This window comes from Leptosomus discolor, chromosome 7 (assembly GCF_034619465.1).
Source record: "Leptosomus discolor isolate bLepDis1 chromosome 7, bLepDis1.hap2, whole genome shotgun sequence".
In the NCBI taxonomy this organism is placed as follows: domain Eukaryota; kingdom Metazoa; phylum Chordata; class Aves; order Leptosomiformes; family Leptosomidae; genus Leptosomus; species Leptosomus discolor.
The window spans coordinates 58753037-58780335 of record NC_141397.1 but is presented as its reverse complement, the minus strand read 5'-3'; the positions used below and the strand labels follow the sequence as shown (position 1 = coordinate 58780335).

At 37.4% G+C, this 27299-nt stretch overlaps 1 protein-coding gene across 1 annotated transcript in view; it reads left to right on the top strand.

Annotated features, from left to right (window-relative positions):
• NAALADL2 (N-acetylated alpha-linked acidic dipeptidase like 2) overlaps positions 1–22060 on the top strand; it is a 271223-nt gene extending 249163 nt beyond the window's left edge. Inside the window, exons 13-14 of the mRNA XM_086468611.1 lie at positions 5713–5911; positions 21862–22060. Coding sequence (XP_086324737.1) covers positions 5713–5911; positions 21862–22060 — 398 coding nt within the window. The remainder of the gene's footprint in view (positions 1–5712; positions 5912–21861) is intronic.
• Positions 22061–27299: the final 5239 nt, after the last annotated feature.

Genomic DNA, 27299 nt, shown 5'->3' with positions numbered 1-27299 from the left:
GTGAGTGTCTGTACTGTTAGCTCTGTTAAATTCAATGGGATGTTACTCAGCACTTCATAAACCATGTCTTCCATTTGGGATAGGCTGGATGGCAGGTTATAGGGAAATGTCATCCACAACATGTTTACATCTGGCTTGAAGCCTGTTCCTCCAAAAGATGGGGAAATGGCTGTTAAATGGCATGTGTGCTCTCTGCTAGCACACACCAGAACTCCTGGAAACAAGTTATTCCTATTGGGTTTACCTGAAAGGAAGGGTTGCAACTGGAGAGACATTTCTTTTTGTGCATCTGCTGATGCTCTGATGTTTAACAGGAAACCTTGTGATCATAAATGGTATGAGGTGAGCTCCAAGACTGAAATCCAGGTCCCCAGGGCTATTCAGGCTGTTACCTGTCTGATCACAGATGTGATATTTTAGAGAAATTCGTTGATAGGTGGCAGTTAAAATAGTCTCATTAACTACACATTGCGGTTGTGCAGTGTTTGTGCCTTTCATACATTTGAAATCAAGACCCTCTGCACCTTGAATTAGAGGAATATCTCAGTAGGCCTTGCATGCTATGAAAACCCAATTCATCTTTCGAGGTAGGGCACAATCAAGGTGCCAAATCTGATGTGTGAATGATACAAAAGGTTCTTATAAGCACTTTTATAGAATTATTTTGAAAGTATATGTAAGTAAAAATGTATAAGCATTTGTATGTAAGTATTTTGTGTGTATATAAGAATTTTTGTTCAAAACATATTTGTATAATCTGCTGAAAGCTTTTAGCACTGTGCAGTCTGGACATGCTCCTTGTAGTCTATCTTGCACTGGATTTGAGCCTCTTTAAAATTTACTATATATTACAGCAAGCTTCAGGGATTGATGGTGGAGGTGTCTCATTAGGATTGAAAGCCTTTCTGTACCTTTGCACCTGACTGACTCGGCAATAACAGGTTCAATCACACAGTTTACAAAAATAAAGGCAACCAGGTTTGATGCTAGCCGTGTCTCTTGCTTAGGTGCTGTCGGCTGTAGAAGCCGATGCTGTTTCATTATTGCAGGTCACTGAGCCCACCTAGACTCATACAGACCTTTCAGAAATCAGTATCTGTTGCTCCAGCCTTAGATTGTGGCTGAGTAGCACTTGGCACACGTGCTAAGATTCCCTAGTTGTGGCTGTTGTCACAGGCTGCTGAAGCTGGTAAGCAAATCAGGTAAGCTGTAAGCCATCTCTAATTGGTACTGTCTGGGAGAGGCCTATGAAGACAAATTAAGTGTGAGTGAGATTTTCTGGTTTTCCCTGTATAGGGAGAGCAAGGGCTGTGATTTAAAGCTCTTTGGCTGACGCAGTGTCAATTGTGTGTAACTTCCTATCCTTTCTTCTCCCCGGAATGGATGTTTTACAGATGTTACAGCAGCTGAAGTACTTGGTGTGATAATAGTAGGCAGTGCTAGCAGAACTTTAAAAGTAATCTGTTTTATGATAAGCCATTTCCAGAAAAGTATGCATGACTTCCCACAGCCTTGGCTCAACCGATACGTTTCAAAATATCAGTGTAAACCCTCCGTCCTTAGAAAAATCAATACAGAAACATATCTCTGTCATTTACTTGATGGCTGCATACTCATTACCTACAGCTATCTTCAGCTTGGCATCCATTTACCTGCTTGACTGTATTTCCCTGATCATTTAGGGTGCTTTTCAGAGTTGCTTTCACCATTTGTCTGTAATGTTCAAGAAGTTTCCCTCTTTACTGTTTCCACCCATTATTCTTGACGGCTACAGAGGTGAAAAATGCAACAGTTAGTTATCTGTATATATGACAGAAATACCTTCTTTGCTATGACATACTGACATCTTGTCTTCAGTATCCTTTCAGAGATATTATATATTAGTATCAGCAAACATTTCATCAGCCTTAAAAAAAAAAAAAATTTGTGGAAAAGTGTGTTGTCCATGGACAAAGCATTTGGTACTGAAGGGAAAGGATAAACCTCTATTCTGTGTCGGTAAACCACATATGTTTCTGCAGCTTTATGCGAAGTCATTGATAACTTCACAGAATCACAGAACTGTTTGGGTTGGAAAGAGCAGTGAGCAGGGACATCTTCAACTAGATCAGATTGCTCAGAGCCCCGTGCAAGTTGACCTTGAATGTTTCCAGGGATGGGCCTTCTAGCACCTCTCTGGGCAACCTGTTCCAGTGTTTCACCATCATAAAAAATTTCTTTTTTATATCTAGCCTAAATCTACCCCCTTTTACTTTAAAACCATTACCCCTTGTCCTATCGCAACAGGCCCTGCTAAAAAGTGTGTCCCCATCTTTCATATAAGCCCCCTTTAAGTACTGAAAGATCACAATAAAGTCTCCGCAGATCCTTCTCTTCTCCAGGCTCTTCTCCAGGCTTCTTTTGTACAGTCATGCATAATAATATGTCACAACATGCCTTTTTATTGATAGTCTCTTTGAAAAGAGACTTTTAGCAACACCAGATTAGTTCCCTTGGGCAGGAGCAGTCACGGTAGCAAAATTGAAGCTGATGGCAACATGTTCTTTGCACTGAGGATGTCCATGGATTTGTGTTTCTGCCCCCTTTAGGGTACTCTCTACAAAGCTTTTCCATTCAAATTTTCCACTGCCAGGTCTGATCATCCAATTTTGCACAGCATGAAAAATCTAGCTAATCCTGAATTTGCAAGGTAATCAAAACCTGAAGCAATTTCCCCTCTGTCTTACATGGAAACACATGTTCATGTGCATGATGAGCTAGCATCATACCTTAAACTGCTGATTTGTCTGTGCTCATTCTCCTATATGTACTCATAGGTAAGTACATTCATACTTAGGGCACAAACACAATTTTAAAATGTTAAATCTCTAGCAGTACTTTTCATAAGAGTAATCAGTTGCACAGGGAGAGGCTATTGTATTCAATGTCTGTAAAAATAAATAGCTATTTGGTGTAACCTGTTTCTGAATAAAATCCAGTTACATTCAGCAAGTGTAATCAAATTCAAGAGTGCAATTCTCTGATCAAGAGTGTACATACTCTTGACTCACTTTCTTGTACTTGCAATTTTATTTATTTAACAACTAAACAACGAGCCTGGGTGATTCATCATGATTCGTACTGGAAACAAAAGGACAAAAAATACGAAATATAATAATGTGGCATTACTTTGTTTTGAGTGAAATAACACTTGCAGGTTTTTTTATGTTCTCTGTAGAAGCATCAAAAGATGGTTAAGACATGATTAGTTAATGCATCCTTTTCTTTAAGAATCATTTGTCCTTCCACTCCCAGCTTCTCAACTTGAGAAAAGCATAAATCACAGTTTCCCTTGGCAGTGAAGTTCAGTGTGTTGTGGTAAAAACTACTGATGCCCTTAAAGCTATGTCCTTAGTTCTCTGTGGTAACACTAGCCACAGACACTTCCAAGTCTTGTACTGAAGTATTAAAAAAGGGCCTGGGTGCTTGTTTTATAATGAGTGCTGGTTTAGAATGTGATGTAAGCAGTGCTTGTTACTCATGACTGTAAAGTAAAATGTAGTTGATTTAGGGGCAAAATGCATGCTATGGAGCAGCAGTGAGAGCATTTACAGGATTTCTGTTTTTAAAAGGGTGGTCTGGTTGGCTTCATTTCCAAGTATGGAATGATGCATTTTCCCTTTATTTCACCTTCCCTATTTAAAAGGCATAACTGACATTTACAAATGTTTATATAATATTCAGAATAAAAAATTTAAATGTTGTATGTTACTTGGAATATGAAGTGCTTTGCTGAAACCAAAGGATTCTTTCTAACAGGGTGAATTTAAACCTTTCCATACTGACACAAGTCCCAGGGTAAGGTATGCACAGTGCCTGGATTATATGCATGGAAATGGCAAGTTCTTCAGCTGCACAGGATGTTTGCCTAAGATATGAAAATTGAGGATACTGATTTTTTGCAAATTATCCCAGATGTACCAAGTTTATATGCTTGGAGAATATTTTTCTGAATATTTTCAACCTGACTTAATCAGACTTTAAATTACTCAAGACTCAATCAGAAAGATACCAGTCCTGTGCATCGAGGTACTACAGTGCCCGTTATCCGTTCTGACTAGGGAAGGATTGATCAAGAGCCATTGACAAAGCAACCTTGTCCCAAACCAAGATGGGCATAAGCTATCTTCCCTCACTCCTGTTCCCACAGAAAGCTTCTGTTCATTGTTGAAATTCTTCTTGATGGCTCAGGAAATCTGACAATTTCTCTCATATCAGCATCTGTCTCTCCATGTATTTTGGATCATTCCGTGTTTTGCTAGATTGGAATGCGTTAGTCAGCTGAATGACAAGAGTGCGTGGGGTTCTATTTCACTTTGGTGAAATATATCCAGTAGCAAATCTTTTTGTCCGTGTGAGAGGGAGAATATGTCACATTCAGGCGTTTCCTTGAATTTTTTTTAGTTGTACCTATTTCTTTTCTATTCCTGTTATATGCTCACCTTTCAGACACTATCCATAAATAGTTTGAGAAATGAGTTGATGTTGTCTATTTACTATTTCTGATCTCTCCATATATGTATTAGGCAAGGAACTTTAGTGTTCATTTAGCTTGTGTCTTGAACCACTTTGTTGGATTAATCATCTCAGTCACTAAGCTACTGAAATCACTGGGCTTCATACATTCAGCTGAAGGTGAGACAGTTTCTAAAGCTGAATGGTTTAAATTAAATCATAATTTGAAAGACCTAAGGATAGTTGATTTTCTTGTCCTTAATAGGCAAAGTGAATCTTGGCCTTAAAGATCATTTCTGCATCCAGGAAATGTTTTTGCTGACTGATGTTACTTTTGACTTCATATCAGGTTCAGACTCTGCTTTCTCTCTCCATGTGCTTGTAAAAATTAACGCAGTCTATGCACACACTGGGAAAGGAGGCCATGCGCTCCACCTGCGTAGCAGGTCGGAATAGACTGAACGTACACAATGCTCCAGTTCACGTATCACATTCTTCCTTCTGGGCTGAGAACAGCAAAATATCGAAATTGTGGTGTGCTCTGAAGTGCTGTGGACTTTTATTCTTTTGGTGTCTGTGTGGAATTACAAACAAAGTAAAACAGTTAACACTCTCAAGTTTAAAAAGTTTTGAAAATATTGACTGGATTAAAATATGCATTTGGATATCAATTAAAGTGTTAGTTGACTCATTGGCATATGGTTTAAGTGATTAAGAGGAACAATTTCACATCCCCTCTACAACTGTTGTTAACCTCTAGGATTCTCAAATGTTGAACGAAATTCAATTAAACTCTGCATATTACGATTTTCTATACAGCAGTCATTATGGAAACTAAGCACAAGCTTTCACCCTTGAGAGCAGTAGCATCAAATGGCATTGAATAAATTCTTTCTCAGAAGGAAATTTTACAGTCGCTGATTTATAACCATTGCTTCCTACATACCCGTTTTTTTCCAATAGTAGATTTCAAGCTGTACCTCAAAATCGTTCCTCATAGCTTATTAGATCCTAAAGCATCACAGCCCGAACTGATCTTTCAAAACTAGATCAGAGCTTATGTGCAATGATGTGTGGCTTCCTTTGTCCTATTACATAATTCTCACAAGGGAAAAGAGGCTCTGGTTTTAATTGAACAATTAATTTTGACTTGTAAGCAAGAGTAATGAGTGATGTTCTCTGAATCACTGGCAACTGTCTTGCTCTTACTATTCCTAGGTGATGAAGTAGACGTTCCTCAGTTGCTTACAGTGGCATCACGTCTGAGGGACACCGCAGAGTTGTTCCAATCGGATGAGATGCGCCCAGCTAATGACCCCAAGGAGCGAGCTCCTGTCAGAGTCAGGATGCTCAATGATGTGCTACAGAGCTTGGAGAAAAGCTTCCTGGTTCATCGAGCTCCTCCAGGACTTTACAGGTGTGGTGTTCATTTGAGCTAAAATGGTAATCTCACATTGCTTGGGTTTCAAAACTGTCATGCTCTTTCTGGGAAAAAAAAAAAAAAACAGCTCAGTGAGTATCCAAGATTAAAGCTGTTTTCTCCTTTCTCATCCTTTCTGTGGAAAATGTTAATTCATTACAATACAAGAGGTCATTAGGATGCAGCACTGTAGCATTTCTGTCATGACATCACTGCTAACAAGATGTACGGTGTGATGGCAGCTCAGGCAGCATGACAGATACTTGTGTTAGACGGTACAATAAGCTTTCAGAAGAAGAAAATATCTTGAAGCCTAATACTGCTTGACAAGTTCCACCTATATTTTATTTAAAACTTTTTACAGTTCATTGAAGATTCAGAATTACACAAGATACTGTGTAGCATTATTTAACATATTTAATTATATAGCAGTGTTCTTGGATGCTTTTCAAAGGCAGTACAGTGGAGTGAATGAGAGGGCCTTAGTCAGTCACCATTCATACCATCTTGACTCTGTTTAGAATTATTCTCCAATGATGTATTCAGCTGCACTACCCAGCTTGATGTTAAGATACCATAATCGTTCCATCTTTCACTTTCTAAGAAAGAAATCTACAGGTCTATTGCTCTCACCATAGATTCCTCTACAAAAACAAACAAACAAAAAAAAACACAACAAAAAACCCAAACCAACTTAAGGCAATCAGTAGCTTCAAAACAGTTTGAAAAGCAAGAATTGGCCAAGTCTGCTCTGAGTAATGCCTGGCCCTCTAGCTGTTCAGAAGTAATAAGGTGTGTGCATGGGCTTCAGTACAAACTGTCTGAAGCTCTGTATTGCAGCCCGTCAGCATCGTGTTTCATAGCTTGACCACAAGGATATGTTTTGAATGCCCTGGGCTATAGGGTGAGGGCATACGTGGGCTGTTCATGCCTACTGGGATTATTTTGAAGGACTCTGTGGCTGAAGAGAGCCAGTGGCTCATCCATACTGCCCATTAGGAGGCTTCCCCAAGGAAAACTGTTACTAAAGCCATACCCAGGTTTTACTTTAGGGGAAACTGGTTGTCACACTCAAAAAAAGAGAGCTTGAAAGTGAACTGATGTACATACATGGCAGACAGACAGGGACCAGGACACAGAAGTGAGTGAGGCATCTGTGTTATTTAGGAGTATAAATGTACTTGCAACCAGACCTAACTGAAGCAATAAAACAGGACTTCATTGCAGTTGATGGGAAAAATTGCCATATGCCTTGGGCAAGTGATTGTTTCAAGTGGGCGCAAAATAGACAGTTGGTAGAGGTTGACTTTGGAAGAAAAGCAGAAAGCTACAGCATCAGGAGGAAGCATTAAAAATGGCATAAAACAAATGCAGTCATCTTTTAACAAAAACAAAAGAAAAAAAGAGAGAAAGGTAGTTGTGGTGAACTCAGCAGTGTCAGTGAATAAAATCCATACAGCTATAATAAAGGAAATATAATAGTGATATTTTGGGAGGGACTAATTTACTTCATTCCTGCTGTGACTGGATTTATAATATAAAGAAATAAACCAAAATGTGATTAAATTAAGTCTAATATTCCAGGTTTAGCACTGCTGTCTTGCTTGTCTGAAATGGTACAGTGTTGCAAACAAGCCATAAAGCTGCTTAATATAACGTGTCTGTGTTGCATCACAATGGCACATTGTTGAATCTCACCCAGTTCTTTATTTGTAAGAATAAATTGTACCAAAACTTAGGATTCCAATAAGAGGTTTTTTTGAAGTCTTCTAATATTTAAATTGTTGCAGTGCTTGCAGTATTAAGTTTGTTATTCATCAAGATATAATTGTTAGATATGCAGGTATAATGTGAATTAAATTTTCCACCTTTCTGCTCTCAGCAGCACTTCGGTGCAGAGTGCAGTACTCACACTGCCAAAGCAGATAGTATGGAAGTGAAAATTTCCTATTTTTTTCCCCCTCCTGATTTCATTACATTTGATACAAAATGTAGCAGTGGATGATAGGGTTACTTCAGAGTTTGTGGGTAAACATTAGATTTGACTTTACTCTGGACTATTTTACCTGTCATCATCTGGATTATGTAACAGTACAGTACACATGGTGTATCATCATTTAGATACGTATTTAAAAGAAGGCGTTCTGCGTACTGTGCCAAGGTGTGTAATTGTAGTGTAGATTCACCTTTAATGCAAACAGAATTGAGGACAGTGGTAGATTTCTGATTTCCTTTCCTGCCGTTAAAAATCTTCAGTGCAGTTTCTTTTCAAAAAAAAAAAACCAAAAAAAAACATCTAACAATATGTCTTTATTTGGGTTATTTTTCACTTTTTAGGGATTGGAAGTCCTTCTATTAATTGATGCAGTCATAGGAATCTATTTTGTGTTCTGAAGCTATAATTGTATCATAAGAACACTAGAAGTGCTTGAAAAACCTGATGTACTTTTTTTTGCTTGTATAATTTTAAGCTTTTCTTTCTGTAATTTGGTAAAGAAAACAAACAAAAAAATCAGTCTCACAGCCAGGACCTTGTATGCCATGTTTCATCCCAGTTGGAAGATTGATGGGCAAGTTATAAACCCCTGAAATAGTGGTTTATAATGGAAATGCTGGCAGCCCTTTAACTATAGCAGCTCAAGCAGTGCAGCAATAAATACTATACTTCATCTGTAAACAGAAATTTAGGATGCAGTTTGCAGCCTTGACCTTCAGGCTCCAACTGTGTTTAGATCATTAAGATTCCATAAATACTGTAATTTACAGCCTTCTGAAGGAAGAATTTGTGTGCACAGTAAAGCACGTATTCTTCATGAAAAAATGATTGCTTCCTGTATACCCATTTGGACTCATATTCTCAACCTCAATCAAAGTACTTGACAAATTTGCTGAAGTTTAGGCATCATTTTTAGGCTTGTGTTTGTCCTAATTCACAGCTCTCTGGATCTATACTATGTTTTCTCTTCTAGAGCTTGAATTAGAAAGAACGGTGGATTTTTTGCTTTGTTGCAGGAGGTGGGTTGCAACCTACTTGTGCTTGTCCACTATAGGGGAATAAATATATGTTTTTCTGTATCTTTTTTTCTATGGTACTTTACATATGTACTTAAATAAACCAGTTGCCTCATTCTAGTCAATGCCATAGGGCAATATTCGGGCATAATTGATGCATTATTCATCTGTAATGAGCACTAAAATTTTTCAAAGTTACGAACAGAATTAAAATTAATTTTTGATAATTATATTAGGATATCCTGACTAAATTTAAGTAGTGATGATTGGCAGGCTGTTCAATACAGCATAAGTGAACACTGTAGTCCCAATGATTATCCTTCTTACCTGAACTTCATGACATTGAACTGAAAATTTGACAATAGCATACTTTCCCCATCATATTCTATTTTCAGCTGAGAAGGAAATATACACAAGTACAGCTTTCATCAGGGTATTTTAGTCTTACCCAGAAATTTAGGCAGAATGAAAAATAACAGGTTGAGAAATGTTATCCTGCTTTGCAAAGATTACCCTGGGGCTTGATTTGGGGTTAGGACAAAATCTCAGTTTTATTGTACCTGAAGAATTTCTGTGATTCCCAGTGGTAACCCCGGGTAGACTTTCTACTTCCAAAATAAATATTCAGGAACAAAAGAGGATAGCTGTTGGGTTTTTTCATTTCTCTGCCTTTGCTTCTTGTAGCGTAATCATAATATTGATAATTTTGTCATTTATATTTTGTCATTATTTTAATGGAATAATCAGTAGAAATTTGTATATGTTTGTTTCTTTCCTCTAGCCATTTCTTACTTTCCACTCTTACAATCTATACCTGTGCTGAACATTTTATTATTGTTTATTTATTATTAGTATTATCTGATGATCATATTTGGCTACTAATAACCATAGTTTACACTGCAGTGGCATGCACGAAGCTAAGGTAAGAACAGAGATTCCATTATATTAGGCACTGGCTGTTGTCATTAAAAAAAAAAAAAAAGTCTCATGTATATTGAATTCTCTGAGATGGTCAGCCTCAGCAGAAATATAAGATGATTCTATAAGTGCTGATATATAGTAAGAAACCCCCAAAATCTTACCCTCATCAGCATTCAATACAGTACATGTAGTTGCCTGCTGGAGTCGGGAGTAGATGCTTTATCTCTGTAGTCTAAGCAAAGGGTGCTTCAGCCATACATAAACATAGATCGAAGCAAAGACCTGAGGCTGTTTCCCTACAGTGAAAGCGACTTGTCTGATAAGGTCAAGGAAGCACTCACCGACACCGGTTCTGATAGTGATTAACCAAATCTCTACATGACTTCTGAGAAAGAACAAAATTAATTTCTGTAAGTGAGTGTTTCTAAGTTAGGTAATGGGGCAAATGTGTCAATGCTGAGCGACGTGTCTCCTTTTTGTCACTTTCCTGAGCATCTTTGTCTTTTGTGCATCAGCTAATCCTTAAAACTCTTAGACTCTAAAAGTCCGCTGTTGTATTTTGCACGCTTTTCCCTCTACGAAAATATCTACTGAAACACTGACACCTGTAATATCATGGATAACAAGACAGCACACATCTTCCTGGTGTTACTAAATATTGAGCTCAAATCTTATGTTTGCCTAGACTGAGTAAGACCATTCCCCCTGTTCCTTGTATATTTTATTATATTTCTTGTATTTGCTGATCACCACAGCCTCTGACAACCTGTCAACCTAATGTATCTGTCAAGTCTGTGTGCGTGCTCCTTAGGCATTCACACGGAGAGCTTGTGTCTTTTTGTTGAAAGGCACAGCACTTCAATGGCATTGGAACAATGAACATTAATATTGCAAAGAAATTAGGTAGTCAAGTAAACTTCATGGAGTATCAGGCAGAGGACACTCAGTGCAGTAAGATGTGCTCTCTTACTGAAAGTTTTTGATTTCTTCAGGTTCATGTCTAATCTTCGCATTTCATGGATGCTGTTGATACTAGATGGATCCAGTAGTAAGGATGCAGGGTTTCCTAGAATACCCTGTGATGCTCCCACCAAGATTTCCAAATCTAAAAGAGTCACTAAAAACAGAGTTTGTGTCTCTGGTCTTTAAAAGTAAAGTCCAAAAAAGGCACACAAGGGCTCAGGCTGTCATTTTTGCTCCAGTTAGGTGGCTTTTATTCTTAATGGACCATTGCTTAAGGATCAGTTATGTCTCGACTGACAGTTCTTTTAACAATTTTATTAAAAAAATCAAAGTCAACTTGCATGAAAGCTTTCATTTAAGAGTTTCATCTTAGCTTGCCAAGTTTAACCTGTCCATTCAGGCTGTACACAGCTGTCACCACTATTTAAGGAATTGTTGCAAGGGACATTGTGCTATGTCTAGTAGATGTAATTGAGTTAATTGGGTAATAAGTAGGTGAAAAGTAAGGATTTTGAAAACAATCTGTGTTTTCAAGAAAGACCTCCAGCAGTTTTTATTGCTCATTTGTGCAAGTTAAACTTCCTTCTTTTGCTTCTTTTCATCATGGATACCCAGGTGTCACATTAACAGTTTGTTGGGCTAAAAAATTACAACAGATCAGTGTGTTATAATGCACCGAATAAAATACTTGCAATAAGCAACGATAGATTGTGCCCCCTGAATTTGCCATAATGAAATGAAAGAACAATCAAAAGAAGCTTTTAGCACCATACTTAGTATCACTGCTAATCTCATGCCACTCAAGTGTTTGTTGTTCACCAGAACAAATGCTTTCCTCCCAGATTGAGACTTGTGACGTATGTTCCTGACATTATGTAGAGTCTACTGGATTACTTTCTGTTTTGCTGAACTGCAGCAGATTCTCAGGTGTCAGCATTCACATGCCATAAGACTATAGTTTCTAGAGATAGCTTTAGTAGGAAAATTAAAGCCGTTGTTTACACATGGAGATTTAATAAGTTGCTCATTAGAATTTCAGAGGACAAGCATTAAAGATGCAAATATTCTGCTAATCTTAAACAATGACATGGGTAAACATGTAGTGCAATGTCATCTGAAAAAAAAAAAAACAAACCCAAAAACCAAACTAGCCAAGAGTTTCTACAGAAGATGGTAATTCTGTCTCATGGTATAAACTTTTCAGATTTGGGTTTTCATTTTGAACTTTTCATTTGTGGCTTCAAGTATCCTTAATATTAATCCTAATAGCACTTACATAGCTATTGCTATCTTTTAAAAAAAAATATGCAGTAACATGTTTGGCACACTAAATTCAGTTTAAAGGCATAATTTGAGTCAACTTCCTACATCCACGTCACTAGCAGAATCTGGAGTAACAACCTTGATATAAAGTGGATGGAAAGTATTTTATTCACCATATTATTTTTAAACATTGCAGCCAACTGTTACATGGGGGTATAGCATGGATGGGAGGAAAACAGGAACTCTCTTCTTTCTTGAGCAGCAACCAGAAGCCAGACATAATTAAGATCACTCCCTATGCACTCAAATGGTGCAGATACTCAAAATGGGATTTCAGGGACTGGGAAGAAGATACAGTCATGAATCTGCTCGTTCAGTGGATCAACATAATGTATTATTGAAATTAAGCTGTAACTCTGAATAGCACAAAAAGCTTTCCCCAGGATGCCTTTTGCCACCAGTGCAGCTCCCCAGAACAGGCATAGTTAGGAAAGTGTAGGAACTATTTAATTCATGATGGACCTTTAGGAACAGTATTCTAGCAGCATGAGTATTCTCTGTGAGCTGGGCAACTTTGGGAAGGGTTCTGACCTAGTCCTCCCAGCTTCTCTGGGGGTGGTTGAACAGCGCTGTGGATTTTTACTCTATAGGCCAGATAGATAGAATTTCATCTGCTGGGATATTGACTCTTTAACATTCATCCATGTGTGGAGCAGCACATTTATCCTCGCATATACCGGTAGCAATTACTAGTTTGGTGATGCTCTTACAAATTCCTGCAATGGTTATTATTTTTCTCATGACTGATAATTGTGCTGAATTATGCCCTTTCTTAATACTGAGAAGATGCAATAAAGTGAGTGTAACTTATACTCAAAACACCTGATCCAAGTGGCAATTCAAGTGTTTTTTTTTCATTTGGAATCACCGGTACATGTAATGACCATGAAGTAATGACTGTATTTGTTGTCTTGTAAATTTTTTTATATTTAAAGAGCATTTGCTGCATAAATACTACTGAATTAGCCATCTGCAGAGATGTAATTATGGTTGACTTTAAAGCTTATTTAAACAGGGAACATGAAAATCTTTTCATTACACCTGCAAAAGCAGAAAGCCACTATAATTAGGGATTATGTCATGGCTGGAAACCAGCTTTCTCACTTCCCTGGTATGAATGGTAAAGCTGGGTGTACATACCTTAATTTATTTTTCATGTATGTACTCATGGATTTTCTTCCATCCTTGTAATTAGATTGATTTATACACTTACAGAGTTCTGTCTGTAGTATGCATCAGACCCTTTATGGATTTGATACAGTAATTATTATTAGTATTATTATGTATATTGTAATTTAACACAGCATTGGTGGTCCTGAAGACAAGACTTTATCCAGGACATACAATTCCTCACGCTTTCCATGAACGTACATGGTCCTGACTTTGCAAAGAACCTGGGTTTTTTTTTCTATAATGACATTTATTTGAATATGTGCCCTTGTTAGATGTATTAGCCAATTTCACAGCAGTTTTTCTGCTAACTATTAAAACCCTTTCACAGAAGGCTATTCATTGACCTCAGTGCAGAGCTATCATGCCAATGCCTAGAAAGCCTTCCGATTAGCATACAGTTTCCATTCAGTTTCCCTTGCTGGCAGATCTTGCTCCGGTCTGTGCTTATGGTGCTAAATAGGCCAAGAATATTTAGTTACAGAGAAAAATAACCTATGATCTCAGAAAGTTATTCAAAGTTTTAGATTTTGAATTTATTAAATACGACAGAAACTTAATATTTTATACATTATTTCATTTTTCTTATAAACAGTAAGGTCAATTACATTTTTTAGATCCAAGAAATAAATGGTTCCACAATTTTGGTCATGACAGATAAGAACTACTCATGTATGTTTGAAATATTAGCCAGGAATATTTCTCAAATACAGTACAAAAATAAGTGGAATTCATGGGAAAAACAGTTAATGTGTAATTCTCCCCCAGTAACGTATTACTAAGGCAATAGGGATTAGAAATTTGGTGGTGAGATCATTAATGGGAAAATTACCTGAACTGGGATTAAAAAAAATGTTTTGTGTCTATGCATGCCATATTATGGCATGATTAATTTTTTATCCGTAGTTAACTCTTACGGATAAAATGACCTTTCTGATTTTGGCTGTGATGATAATGCTCTCACATCTCATGTTATGGAGTTACTTAAGATGATAAACCTAGTCAGATCAGAACTGGAGATCGAGGTCAAGCCAGTCTACTGCATCAAATGTTGGACACTGCTTGCTGCTTTGTTTAGAAATGCTATACCTCCTTAGGAATCGGATGTTTTACATGATTTCTTAATGAAAATCCCTGTGAAGCCTTCGGAACATCAGCTGTGAGTCATTTGGAAATAATTTTATTAATTCACTTCCCTCAAGTCCTTCAAAATAGTAGCACATCTGCTTTGAATGGAAGTGTTTCAGACTGAGACATACTTAAAAATAGTTTCCTCCAAATTATTCAGCATAAGCATATGTTTCTTTCATTTGAAAAGCATAAATCAATCAAAGAACAACATGCCTGCATTTGTTACCAACATGGTATATTTCATACCAGTTGCTGCCAGCAAATTTTAAAATACAGTTATATTAATTTTGTTTAATGCATCGTCACTCTTATGTATAGATGCAAGTCCTTGTTCTAAGAAATTACAGAAAAAATATTGAAGGATTTTCAAGGCATTTTTACATTTCTGTGGAGTACATATCATTCTCTCATCAGCTGCGTACACGGTTTGAAAGCTCTATGGCCCAGAGTCTGATAGTGTGTTTTGTTACTTCTTCAGGAATGTCTAGATAACGTCGCTTAATTAATTTCTATAAAACCCTGGAGAAAATCATGCCTAATTAATTACAGTACTGCTCTTTAGTAGTGATAAATAATTGCTTGCAACTTCTGAAGAAAAAATGCATCCTAATTTTTCTTTTTCTTTCCACTTCTGTTCTGTGAAGTCATTCCATACTGTTGAGGCTGTAGAATTGATTCTTCTTACTTACTGATCTTATTTACTTCCACTCAAGAAAGAAAGAAAGAAGTTTCCTAAAGTCAGCAAATTTTCAACAAGGGAAGAACTGTGAGTGCAAGTTGGTGTTCAGCCCTTGCAAACAGGTATTTTATCGAAGCCTGATTTTACTCAAACTCAGCCTTTAAACTAGTCAGACTTCTTTACTCCGTTATTATTGGAGGCTGTTCCAGGACATCAGTCCTCTTATGATTAGTAACTTGCATCAAGCAAGTTCGTGGTTATTTTATATTATACTAGAAGCTGTTTTGCTATCATAAGCCACAAAAATATAAAAAATTACAGGAAGAAATGAAGTAATTGTTGTTTTTTTAATGAAATTATAAAAGTTCATCTACAGGTTGTCATAGATAGTATCCCATTTGAAATCTTTTCCAAGCTGTAACAGAGTACTGTCCTATTATCAGAAAATCAAGATTAACATTCAGTTAGTTTTATTTTATGTCAGTCTTTTCTGTTGACAGCAATTATTTAACTGTCAAAATAATGTTTTTCTTATGTTTCAGAACAGAAGAGAACGTGAATGTTTTCTGTAAATGTTGAGTTTTGGTAATAAGGTCGTCCCCAAACAACCTTTACTCGGCTTGATTTCTTTAATAGATCTTTCACTTTCTCTTTAGGATTCTGAACGCTCCTGCGTGCAAATCGAAATGTAGTAGATGGATCTGTAATGATCACCAGGATATGTTTAAAGGTGGGAAGGTCTGTAGGTAAGGTTAGGATGGGTGTTTTTAGAACCAAGTCTGATAGGGTCACCTGATTAGGTGAAGATTGTCAGGGGGTGATTAGGGCTAGCTGCTCCCTAAAGGATGGGGAGCCAAGCTTGATACTGTGGCCAGCAGAGCAGTGGCCCCTCCAGCCAGGCCTGGTGTGCCCAAGCAATGCGGGCGGGGAAGGCCTGGGAGTGGCGGGCGAGGCTGGAGAGGCTGATCAGATGTACAAGTGCACTCAAGGCCTTGACAAAGATCTAAGGGTGGCAAGGTGCATCAGGCTGAAGCTTATGCTAGAATTAGGGTTATGCTTTAGTGATAATTCAGTAAGAGATTAGTGTTTTTTACAACAATGCAGTCGTTCCTTTTAAAAAAGGACTCTGATCAAAGATAACTGTAGGGAGATAAAAGATAACGTATCTTGTAACCAGCTATCTTCCAGTTTGGCTTCTCTTGTTTCCTTTGTTTATTTGGCAGTCAAGCCAAACCAAACCTCAATACACTTCACAGAGCTGCCAAAATCAGGATTATTTTTTTAACAAGCCCTGTTCTAAATTGGCCTCTGAGTAATGGTTTCAAACCCGGAATAATTACCTCCTTTTAGTCCCATGTCCCAACAGGATTTTGTTAAACGCAAACTTGCCATAACCTCCGTTTGACTCAATTAGAGGTGTCCTAACTCCTGTTTCTTATGCAAGATAAATTTCTGTCTGCCAGGGACAGAATTTATCTGATATACCACTGTCACATAAGGATGCCTTTGAAATGCCTTTCAGTTGGTTCAACTTCATTTAGGTTTGATATCTAGAATACCTGTAGTTTATCAACTGCTGATACCACACAGATACATATTTTCTGGCAGACACTCACCTTTGCATGTATGTGATTTAATGTACATCGCTTTCTGTAACGTATACTGGTAGGACAATTTGCAGTCCTATAAATGAGAGCACTGAGTGAAGGCAGTTGATGGCTCTTAAAAAAAGGATAGGATGTGTAGGAAACAGAGGTTAGGAACAACTTATTACAAATAAAGGATCCTTAAATGTGACACGCTGAGCTTGTGGGGACTTAGGACAGTGAGGGAATAGAGTGACATTTACAACTAAGTTGCCCTAGAAGATTGGCTGCAGTATCCCCATCTTCCCTGGTCCCATGCATGTTATTCGATCACATGGCCCCAGAGCTAGTGACTTCCACCACTTGATCCAGCAAGAAGTGAGCATTGTAGAAAAGTTTCTTTTTCCTCTAGATCAGCTATAATAACATGTAATGACAGATCACCAGTGCATAAATTCTGTCCTGATAAAAGTTAGTCTTACCCAGCTAACAGCTATAATTTTTTAATTGTAAACCTTCTGCCACAATAGTGCTGTGAAATAAAATAGGTACGAGAAAATAACTGTATGTGGGTGTCAAAAACATTTAAAAAAATAAAAAGAGAGGAAAGGAGAAGCACTGTTGGAGGTCAAAAGGATAGGGGACACAGAGGAAGAAGGGAAGCTTTCTGTACCTTCACCGTAAAATTTTCTGAGGTACAAACTAGTGTAAATAAACTAGTATAAATCAGCTCATGCAGTTCTCAGCTTAAGAAGAATTTGTAATATTTTTATGTCCTACAATAAATAAACACCCTGTGGAACTGGAAGTTCCAACATGACAATAAACAAACACCCTGTAGAATTGGAAGTCTCAGCATATAAATATTATTATTAGAATGCATTTATTTATTTACTGAGTTAATAATAATTTATGTTTTACAAACAAACTCCTACATGTAAGAAAAGTGCATTTGAAACTGAACGTTATCAAGAGAAAGGGAAATGCAGAGAACCCCTGCTCTGGTTTGGTTTTTTTTGTTGGAGAGTACAAGAAAAAAATAATTCAGGGATTTATAAAATTGAATTTGTGAGGATGCTGAAGCATCTCTAGTCACAGCACATTGTGTTATAACTAGAATAGACAAAGGCTGCCCATAGCATTTATCTGTAAATAATTCTAATGTGATTCCACAGAGAAAACCTGCACTCATTTCATGTGGGACTGTGTGCTTGCCGTCATGTCCTAATGATTTAATAATTACTTTTCAAAATCTCAAACGTAAGCTCTTAGATAGGAGGCTATTTGTAAGTACCTGAATAATTCAGCTTGTGTTGTGCATTACCTACACACAAACTTTTATTCTAAGCTAAAAAATCCTGTTTTCATGACAAGAATAATGTAGTAATCTAGTTTTATCTTGTACTGTCCATTTGTTCCAATATAAGGTCCAAAATAGTTAGAGGTTGTGTTAAAGTCAATATATTTTTAGTGTGATCTGTCATTCAAGAATTTGTCAAATTAATTTTGGTCCGGTGGGGGTGACATTACATCCTTATTTGTGATAATGTAAAACAGCGTTTAACTTTAATGTCATTATTTCGGTCCATAATGTTTATGGTCTTAGACCTGCAAAGGGCTCATAAAAGTTGTAGAAGAGGTTTTTTAAGAATTATTTTTCATAGATTCTTTGCTTTAGTTTGCTAAGACTGATTCTTTTGTTTGGAGCCATTTTACCTCTTTCTGCGTGAAGTTACTAATCAGGTTTCCTACTTCAGCGTTATACTTTTCAGGTCATTGTGGTATGTCATTGAAGCAAGCCCATTAAGATTAATTGTGTGTTGTAATTTCATTAGTGTCATCAATAACATATTGCACTTTTCTGTTTAGGAGTCTGTTTTTGTTTTGTGTGGGTCAGGCTGATGGTGTGAATTATATTTACAATATCAAAATAATTAAAGATGAAGGTAGATACTTAAGTAATTAGGCCAGAGGCTGGAACTGTTGTTTTAGAGGTGTGGGTTACAAAAGCAATTTGTATTAAGGGGTGTTTAAGTAATTGAATTTCACAGTATAAATTGAAGTCTCGGTATCATTGTGCATATTGTGATCACAGAGTGGTATCTTGTGCCAGTAAAATGGCTGCGTTTTATTTTTTAGTCCACATGTAATCTTTAATGAAAACTCTTTTCTGACTTGTAAAGCCTTGAAAGTAATAAACTGGACTAAGCATTTTTTTCATTTCATGAAGCTTGGACAAAGATAAGAAGTAAAATTGTATAAATTGACTCTCATGAACATGCATAAAGAGAGAAATCATTTTATGCAACAAAGGGGTGGCATGACTTGCCGAGCAAAGATAAGTAATTGGAAAATGTAAGATCCTGGTGAGAATTCCTGGCAGAGAATCTGAAAAACCAGGTTCCTTCTAATGTTACTTATTGTTATTTGTATACATAAAAATCAAAAATAGGTTCTGTTGTACTATGCAGTCAGCTATGCCGAAGTGCCATTACTATTGCAAAAGTTAAGATATTCTTTTAAATTATGACAGCAGGCTGCTTGGCTCTTTTATTTATGAAACAACTAAGCTGTTCTCATTAGACACTGATTTGTACCATAGTCAGGTGGGATGGGCTAGGAATACTTGTCTTTTACAGTGCATTATCTGCCTGTGGATTTACTGTGGAGTTGCCCGTGATTCCAAAATCACAGCAGTAGAATTAAACTGTATTAACATCCTTGTATGTCAAGGTAAACCATCTAAAAGCCTATGTGCCTTGTTTAGAGCACATTCAAAGATGGGATAGGAGAAGATCTGTCGCTATTCACCACAAACATTGTCTCAGCAGTCCCCAAATATTCCAGTCTTCAGGTCATTCTCTCTTTAGAGTCTGATTTCCAGCAGTCTTTTAGTTTTGCTCTGCTGGTTGTCATTGTCGTAGGATATTTTTATTAGTTGACACTACCCCCATTATTGGAATAGAGGCATCCTAATATAGATCAAGATGCCAGTGTTGTAGGCATTTGGAGCTGAATTCTAGCTCAGTCAAACTTCAGCAACCACCAGCAACCAGATAGGACTGTCGTATGCCTCCTGAGAGTAGAAAGTAATGTGATTATCTCTAGCATTGCCCCTGCTGTTCAGGGGCTTTGAGGGGTCATGAACAGGCTTCTGTCTCGCTGTGAACTATGGGAACTATAGAGGAGAGTTCTTCAGAAACCTGGTTCTGCTCTCACTGATCTCAGCAGGAGTTCCTGAATTGATTTCAGAGGGAACAAAATCAATCCCTGCTTTGAAAACTACAGTATTTCCTATAGCACAGCCTATCCTTAAAAACCAACCAACCAAGAATTTAGCTGGTTCTCAACATACACAGTTTTCATTTACTGTTTCAGAGATGCTTTAGGGACAGTCCATAATATAACTTTAGTCACCTTTGAGTGTAAGCTGCATCTTACAGCTTTGAGTGTAAGCTCTAAGTGTCTTAAGGAACAGTAGCATCAACTCAGAACTGAGGAAGCAGGCAGTTGTCTTCTGGCAGCTGCAAATGCAAGGTGAAGAAGTTATTGACACATCTGTTTGTTCTTGTCCTCTTGATGGATGTTTCTGTCCCTGCTGAGCTGTTCCTGCAAGCACTCCTAACTTGTTTCAGTCTAAATGATCTAGGTCAGTGATGACCTACTATTTAAGCTTTGTAAGCTATCCTTCTACTGTAGTGTTGGATGTGAACAGTTTCTGTTTAAAACTAATATGTATTGCATTGCAGAACACGTGAAATGGCTAGATGTGTGGCTGTCAGGGGATAAAAAACTTACCAGTCCTATTGCACACTTCTGGTTTTGGATGTGTACCCAATATAGGAAGGTAAAAACAGAAAGATTGAACAAACGTGTTATGAGGATAGGAGTCATTTCATATCTTTGAAAAACATTGCCCCTCGTTCAAAGCATTTTTTTCAAACTGGAAAACATAGCAGAAGATTGTAGATGTTCGGCAGTGTCATTTATTGGGCTACTTCATTACCATTCCACCTTGTAGACTGTCAATTAGATGATTCATATAATAATAAGATATATTTTTGTGGTCATCTGTCTTGTAGGTATTTGGCAGTGTTATTACTAATCTGGAGTTGTCTTTGGGCCTGTTCTGTCATGCAGTTAGGTTACTAATGGAGTATCTAAGTGGCCCTGCTTTCTTGCTGGTTTCATTCTGTGAAACTACTTCTCCCCTGCACTGAACACCTGCCTTGTACTTAAGGATAAGGTCCTGCACCAAATCACATGTAGCTTTCCTGTTTCAAATTTCACTCACTTCTGTTTACAATCAAAGGAGCTCAAGGGTGGAGATTTATTATATTTACATGCTCTTCTAATTAGGATAATGATTACACCTGTTTTTAGATAACATTTATAGCCTGCTTCAAAGACTCTCACTGAAATCACTGAGTAGCTTTGAATTCTGAGCCTTCAGCACCTCATACAGAGGTGTTTCCAAGGGATCAGACATTACCTTTGCATGTGTTTTCATAGAAGCCATTAAAAAATCTTGCAGATACTCTAGGAAAACACAGATTTTGTTTCCTAAGGGTTTAGCTGTACATTCCATTTATTTCCTTTCTCAAGTGTGTGACATTAAAGATGGGTTGCTCTTGTTCCGATGCCACAAAGGATTGTTGGTGAAATAAAGGCTCTGCTGAACGCTATGAGAGTTTTACCATTGACTTCAGTGCAGTTAGAATTTCTCCTCTGAAGTGTGAAATAAGTAAGAGGAGCAGATAGGAAAAAAACCCCAACCATCCCATGCCTAGGGTCTACACTAATAACCAAACTTTTTTTAGAGGGGAATAAATGGAATCCAGCTGAGACATGAAATACTTCATGAGGGGTGTGATAGGTCTAGGCTCAGGATTTTGAATAAAATCTTGAATGGTCAAAGAGGCATGTGAGATTTCTTTGTCGGATTTAGTGAATGTTTCAGTGTATGACGTGGATCAATGAACAGGCGCACTTTACAAAGCCATAATAAATATGCAGTTGTCTTTCAGTTTGCCATGGATCAGCCTTACTGTGCATAATATGTATCATCTGTAAAGTGTGGCTGATACTGGCAGGGTTTCTTGATGATTTCTGATGAATTGTTTTAAGTAAAAAGTTTACCATTCTCCATTGTTCTCTTTTAGAAATATCCTTTACAGACTAGATGAAAGGACAAGCCAGTTTTCAGTACTGCTAGAGGCACTGGAGCACTGGAAACTACATCAGTCAAATGAGACCCTTCAAGCAGCCTTGTCAGAGGTGCTGAACAGCATCAATTCAGCTCAGGTTTACTTCAAAGCAGGACTTGATGTGTTTGAGACTACCTTAGCTGGAAAGAAATGAGAGGATTCTCTGCATTCTAAGACGTTTGTTTACAACTTGCTAAACAAAAGTTCAGCTTGGACCAGAATTTCTCTGAGGATGAAACCTTTCTCGACTTTTCTTTCAGTTGGCTCTTAAAGGTACTGCAATGCGTGTTTTTATAAATATAAAACACACTTTTGCACTGTTCACAGTATATCTCAAATGTCTGTTTCTGAATGTATAAAACATAATGAGAGGGAATAACACTTAAGATAGGATTTTTGGAAGGACATCTGCTGTATTTTTATACGTAAAAATATATTTTTATGACTAAGAGCTCAATCTTGCGAAGTACCGAGAATGTCCTGCAATATGCTGAAGACCTGGTTGTGAGACACCCCAGATGTATACCCAGGTGAGCTTTCCATGCCTGTCAGAAAAATGTGACTTAAGTATACTCTTTTGTGTTTCTTAACTTCCTCAGCAAACTCATCTTCTTCCTTACTCCTTTCAAAGTAAGTAGGTGAAGGATGCAGCATTTCCTTGGGTATTCAGCACCGGAGTTAGTCAGGAAATGCACAAAAGACCCTTACCAGTGCAATCCAACATCTTTGCTCCTGTGGAAAAATAAATACCTCAAATCTGACAATTACAGAGAAACTTTGATTATCCCATTTCTCTATGAAAAACAGTTGTTTTCTCTAGTAATTCATGGAGAGAAAATTTATGTAATGATTTCAAATTATTTGAAAAGTTTGAATCAGTAGTTATACTTGGATAAAAATACTCTGAATCTCTATGTTAAATAAAATAACTCCCTGGTCTTATAAGGCTATAGGCCTTATAAGCTTGTACATTATGGAAACAGCCCACTTCAAGGTCTCCCTAAATTTCCAGAGAGCAGTAAATGAAAACAAGACCTCAGAGTTCTGGGAACATTTTGGGGACTCCACCACTCGGCCACACCACCCACTATTCCAGGCTGGATCATTCAATCAGTATTGTCTTGCATATAGGAACTGGATTGTTGTCCAAAAAGCACAAAGAAAACATCAATTCATTCCCTACTGTAGAACCAGGAATTCACCTCTGAAGGCACAAGCTGATGAAGCATATTGCAGGGCTAGAACTCAAATCTGTTTTGCATTGGTGGAAGCCCTGTACAAAGGCTGTGCTCACACCGTTACCTTGTTGGCCTGAAGTAATCTGTGAATTAAAAGATCAGGAGGTTCAGTGTCCTAACCTCTAAGGGGTTAATATTTACACGCTTGAAAAGTGCAGGTCTTAATAATATAAATAGTTGAAATTGTTAAGCCCTATTGGGTTTAGAGTTTTGCAATCTCAGATGATTCTGGGGTTAGAGCTTAAAAAAATTAATTTTATATAGATACTTAGAACTGAAATATAATTTATTTGATGGAAAGGTTAAATGTATTGTTACCCAATTTGCCATGGAAATATTACAGAAACATTTCATGTTGCAATAAAAATGAAAAAAGTATGTGTATTAATGTAAAAAATGCCTTCTGGAAGATTTCGAAGTGCACAATTTGGTGAAAGACTTTTTGAAGTGAGTGGCCACATAGCAAGAAGTGAGAGCTGTTTACAGATCTAGGTTTCTGTTTCCAAAAGTCTTTGGCAAACAGGCCTCTATTAGCAATGACCTGGGACTAGGTACATACAACTATACTGTTGCTACATTTCTTTGCAAGTTATTATCATAACATGGGCGAAAGCATCCTAGGTCTGACCGGAGGTGGAGCTATGCAGTTGTACAGCTACAACTGAAGGGGGAATATGTTCAACATCAGGCAGCATGATTGCGTGGGCTGAGGCATGATTGTCTCATATCTTGGCATCTGATAAGCAAGAGTATGTGATTATTCTTTTGCTAATGCTGGTACCAATTCTGTTTACTGCAGAGAGAATGACTTCTGAAGAGTAACATTTTTTCTGATGCTATAATGTTTGTTCATTCCCTTGTTTCTGTGGTTTTTATTATGGTAATACTTAAATGGTTGGAATAGCCACATTTGAGTTGTGTGTTTATTTTGTGATAGTATTTGGGGATGTACTGTGATTTGAGTTGTATTTTCTAATAGGGACCACTCTTCTGAAATGTCGTTTGGTAACATATTTTCTTTAGAGAAAGAGGCAACATCTGTGGTCTTAAATGACGTAGGACCAAGTGCCATTAAGAGACCAAAAACAGAGGTTAACACTTCCTTTAACTCTGCTGGGTGAATTTAATAACTGCTTCCTCAGTCTTAGTATGTACGTTCCACCAAAACCACCTCTAACGTAACCAAAGTGTACTCAGGCAAAGTCAGTGAAATCTGTTGAGAATAGGACCCCTCATGTATGACTCCTCAACCATGTAATTCCTCACTAAAATATTTATCTTGTTTTCTCACTGCTGTCCTTCTACTACCACTTTTAACAAAGCAGATTTCAAAGTACTCCACCACAAAAGCACCGCTACTGTAAATGTCTGTTCTAGAGACAATCATATATTCTTGTTGGTGAGATGAATCAGATGAGCTATTTAGGGACTTAAATGCATTGATTTCAATGTCATCTCACACCTTTAGATCTCTAGGCTTTTATTTCAAATGTTCAGTTCTTGCGTATAAGTGAGTGCTCAGTGATAATATTTGTACTATTATAGCTTTGGAAAAGGCACTTTTGAGCCATATCCTTCAATTGATTTTTAAATCCTACCTATTGACTTCAAAGAATTTATAGCAAGTTAAACTCCTAAATACCTGGTGTGTTTCTAACATAGACTTTTTTGCCCAGGCAGCTGTGGAACATCAGCTAAAGGAAGGTGTTAATAAATCATAGTAGCTTACCCAGATTGAATTCATTCCTTAATTGTGTTGAAATAAACGGAGGGCCCTTAAAGACAGAAGTATGTTTGCAAATTGCCTGAATGATACTAAAAATTTGTTACCTTTTCAGAAACGTCAACTGCCAGAGACATTAAAACAAATGCATTGATTGCTAGGTAATCTAGAGTCATGCTCACAGTGACCAGAAAATCCCGGCTGCTTGCAGTATTTGTGTGTTGAGACAGTTGATAATAAAAAGCTAATAAGATTTTATTAGTGCGTATTTTAAAGAGTCCATAAAGAAGCTAAAGTACAATCAACTCAGATGAATAATAAGTGCATGGGAGCTGGATTTTCAGTACTAACCTTAAAAAAGGCAGTGAATTGCTTTTATCATCCAAGAAAAACAGTATCTGTGCAAATACACAAACACACAAATAAGCAAATGCCTTATATCTTCAGAACATTGTACAAACACAAATTTACTTGTAGTGATATGATACATCTGCGTAAACATAGATGTAAATAATAGCTACTTGAGAAAATTAGCAAACACCTTGCACTGCTTCACTTAACTTATAAGAAAGTATTTCAGCCTAGAGGTGTAAAAGAAGGCACTTTAGCTGACCTCAGTTCTTGCAGCAATAGGTGGGGAAAGGTTAAATCTCTCGGGTATGACAGAAAGGACCTCTGGAGGTCATCTACTCCAACCTCCCTGCTCAGGCAGGGTCACCTAGATCCAGTTGCCCGGGAGGTTCAGATTACTTTTGAATATCTTCCAAGGATGGAGGTTCCACAACCTCTCTGGTCATCCTGTGCCAGTGCTTGATCACTCTCACAGAGAAAAAGTGTTTCCTTCTTCTGTAGATACAGTTTCTCCAAATCTCTCCCTGTATTTCATAGTTGTTAAATTATTGTAATTGGTTTAATTGCAAACATTCAAGAGAAATTCATCATTTCACTCAGTGAAAACTCTTGACCAAGGTCTCTAGGATTTCACAATTACTATGTTGGAAAGTTTGTATAAGGAGAGTTGTCCTTCAAGCCATGGGGTTTATTTTTAAGTTCTAGAGACTGATGTCTTTATCTTTTGAGGTGTTTTTGTACGGTCAGTGGTTCCCAGTCACAGGATTTCTATATATATTAAGAGCGTGATTGAGAACAAAAGATGCATTAGAAAATGTGGTGATGAAAAATGCCTATCAGCATATGCGTAGCTATGCGTTATGAATGTATCTATTTTAATCAAACTGTGGGAGCTCAGTGCAATTCTATAGCTTGTGTTATGCAGAAAGTCAGGCAAGATAATTGTATGGGTCATTCTGGCTTTAAAAGCTATTAAATGCTATAAACATAATTACATCTGGGCCTGTATTCTCAAGGGAGCAGTTAAGAGTTTCCTCAAAAGCCCTGTGTTACAAGCTGTTGTCTGTGTTACTCAGAAATGGGAACCTCTGACATACATTACGGTTGCTATCTCAGGAAACAAGCATAGTGTGGAAGATGTTCTTGCCCTTTAGCGCTCTTAAATTTTAGCAGTATTCTGCCAGTCCCAGAAAGATGATAGGAAACAAATCTCATTTTAGGGTACCTGGGACCTGAATTTTGAAAACAGTTAACCTTATACAGCACCATAAATGCTCAAAACATAGGAAGGATTCTTCTGTTGGAGCTCTGAGTCTACAAAACTTGGGGTGGAGACTCCAGCATGGCAAGTAACTGTCTCAGAAATATAGAACACACAATTAGTTACTCTCTGTTAAAGGTTATATTAATGGTAAAAATTACTTGCCTGCCAAGGCAGGGACAGCATTTCATCACCCTCGATATGTTTGGTGGCTTTAACCATCAGACTGTCTTTTCTTCCTCTGCCACCATCTTATCCAACCCCCTGCATTCCCTGCGTTCACATCCACATGCCATGTGATGACTTTCCTCATTCCTCACCACCTTTTTCTCAGTCATTCCCAGTCGTTTTCTGTCTCCATTCTGGTTCCTTATCACTTTGCCAACCAACAAGTTAATCCACCTCTTTTCTTCCTGTGATCTCAACTCATGGCTTTTGTGACTCATCTCTTTCTCAACTCACCTCCCTTAAGATTAGATTCTTATTCCTAGAAGTGATAGAAAAGTCCTGCTCAGATCTAAATGGATAAAATATAAGGAGGCATCTGTTAAATTCAAAGTAGTCTTTTCTGAGTATGTGCAAACAGCAATTTTTCTATTATAACTTGATTGAATAGAAGCAGATTTTCTTGGTGTCTGCAAAGTATTTTTTCCTATCTTCTTTCTCTCTAATGTTTGGACCAGGAAATTCCCTCAAAAATATTAGTGCAGGCAAGTGATAATCTTGAAAGTTTTGAAATAAACTTTTTGAAGTTGAATTAATAAGAAATTATAGACAAACATAATCAGAGTTGGTACTAGCTGCCTACGAAATAAAATAA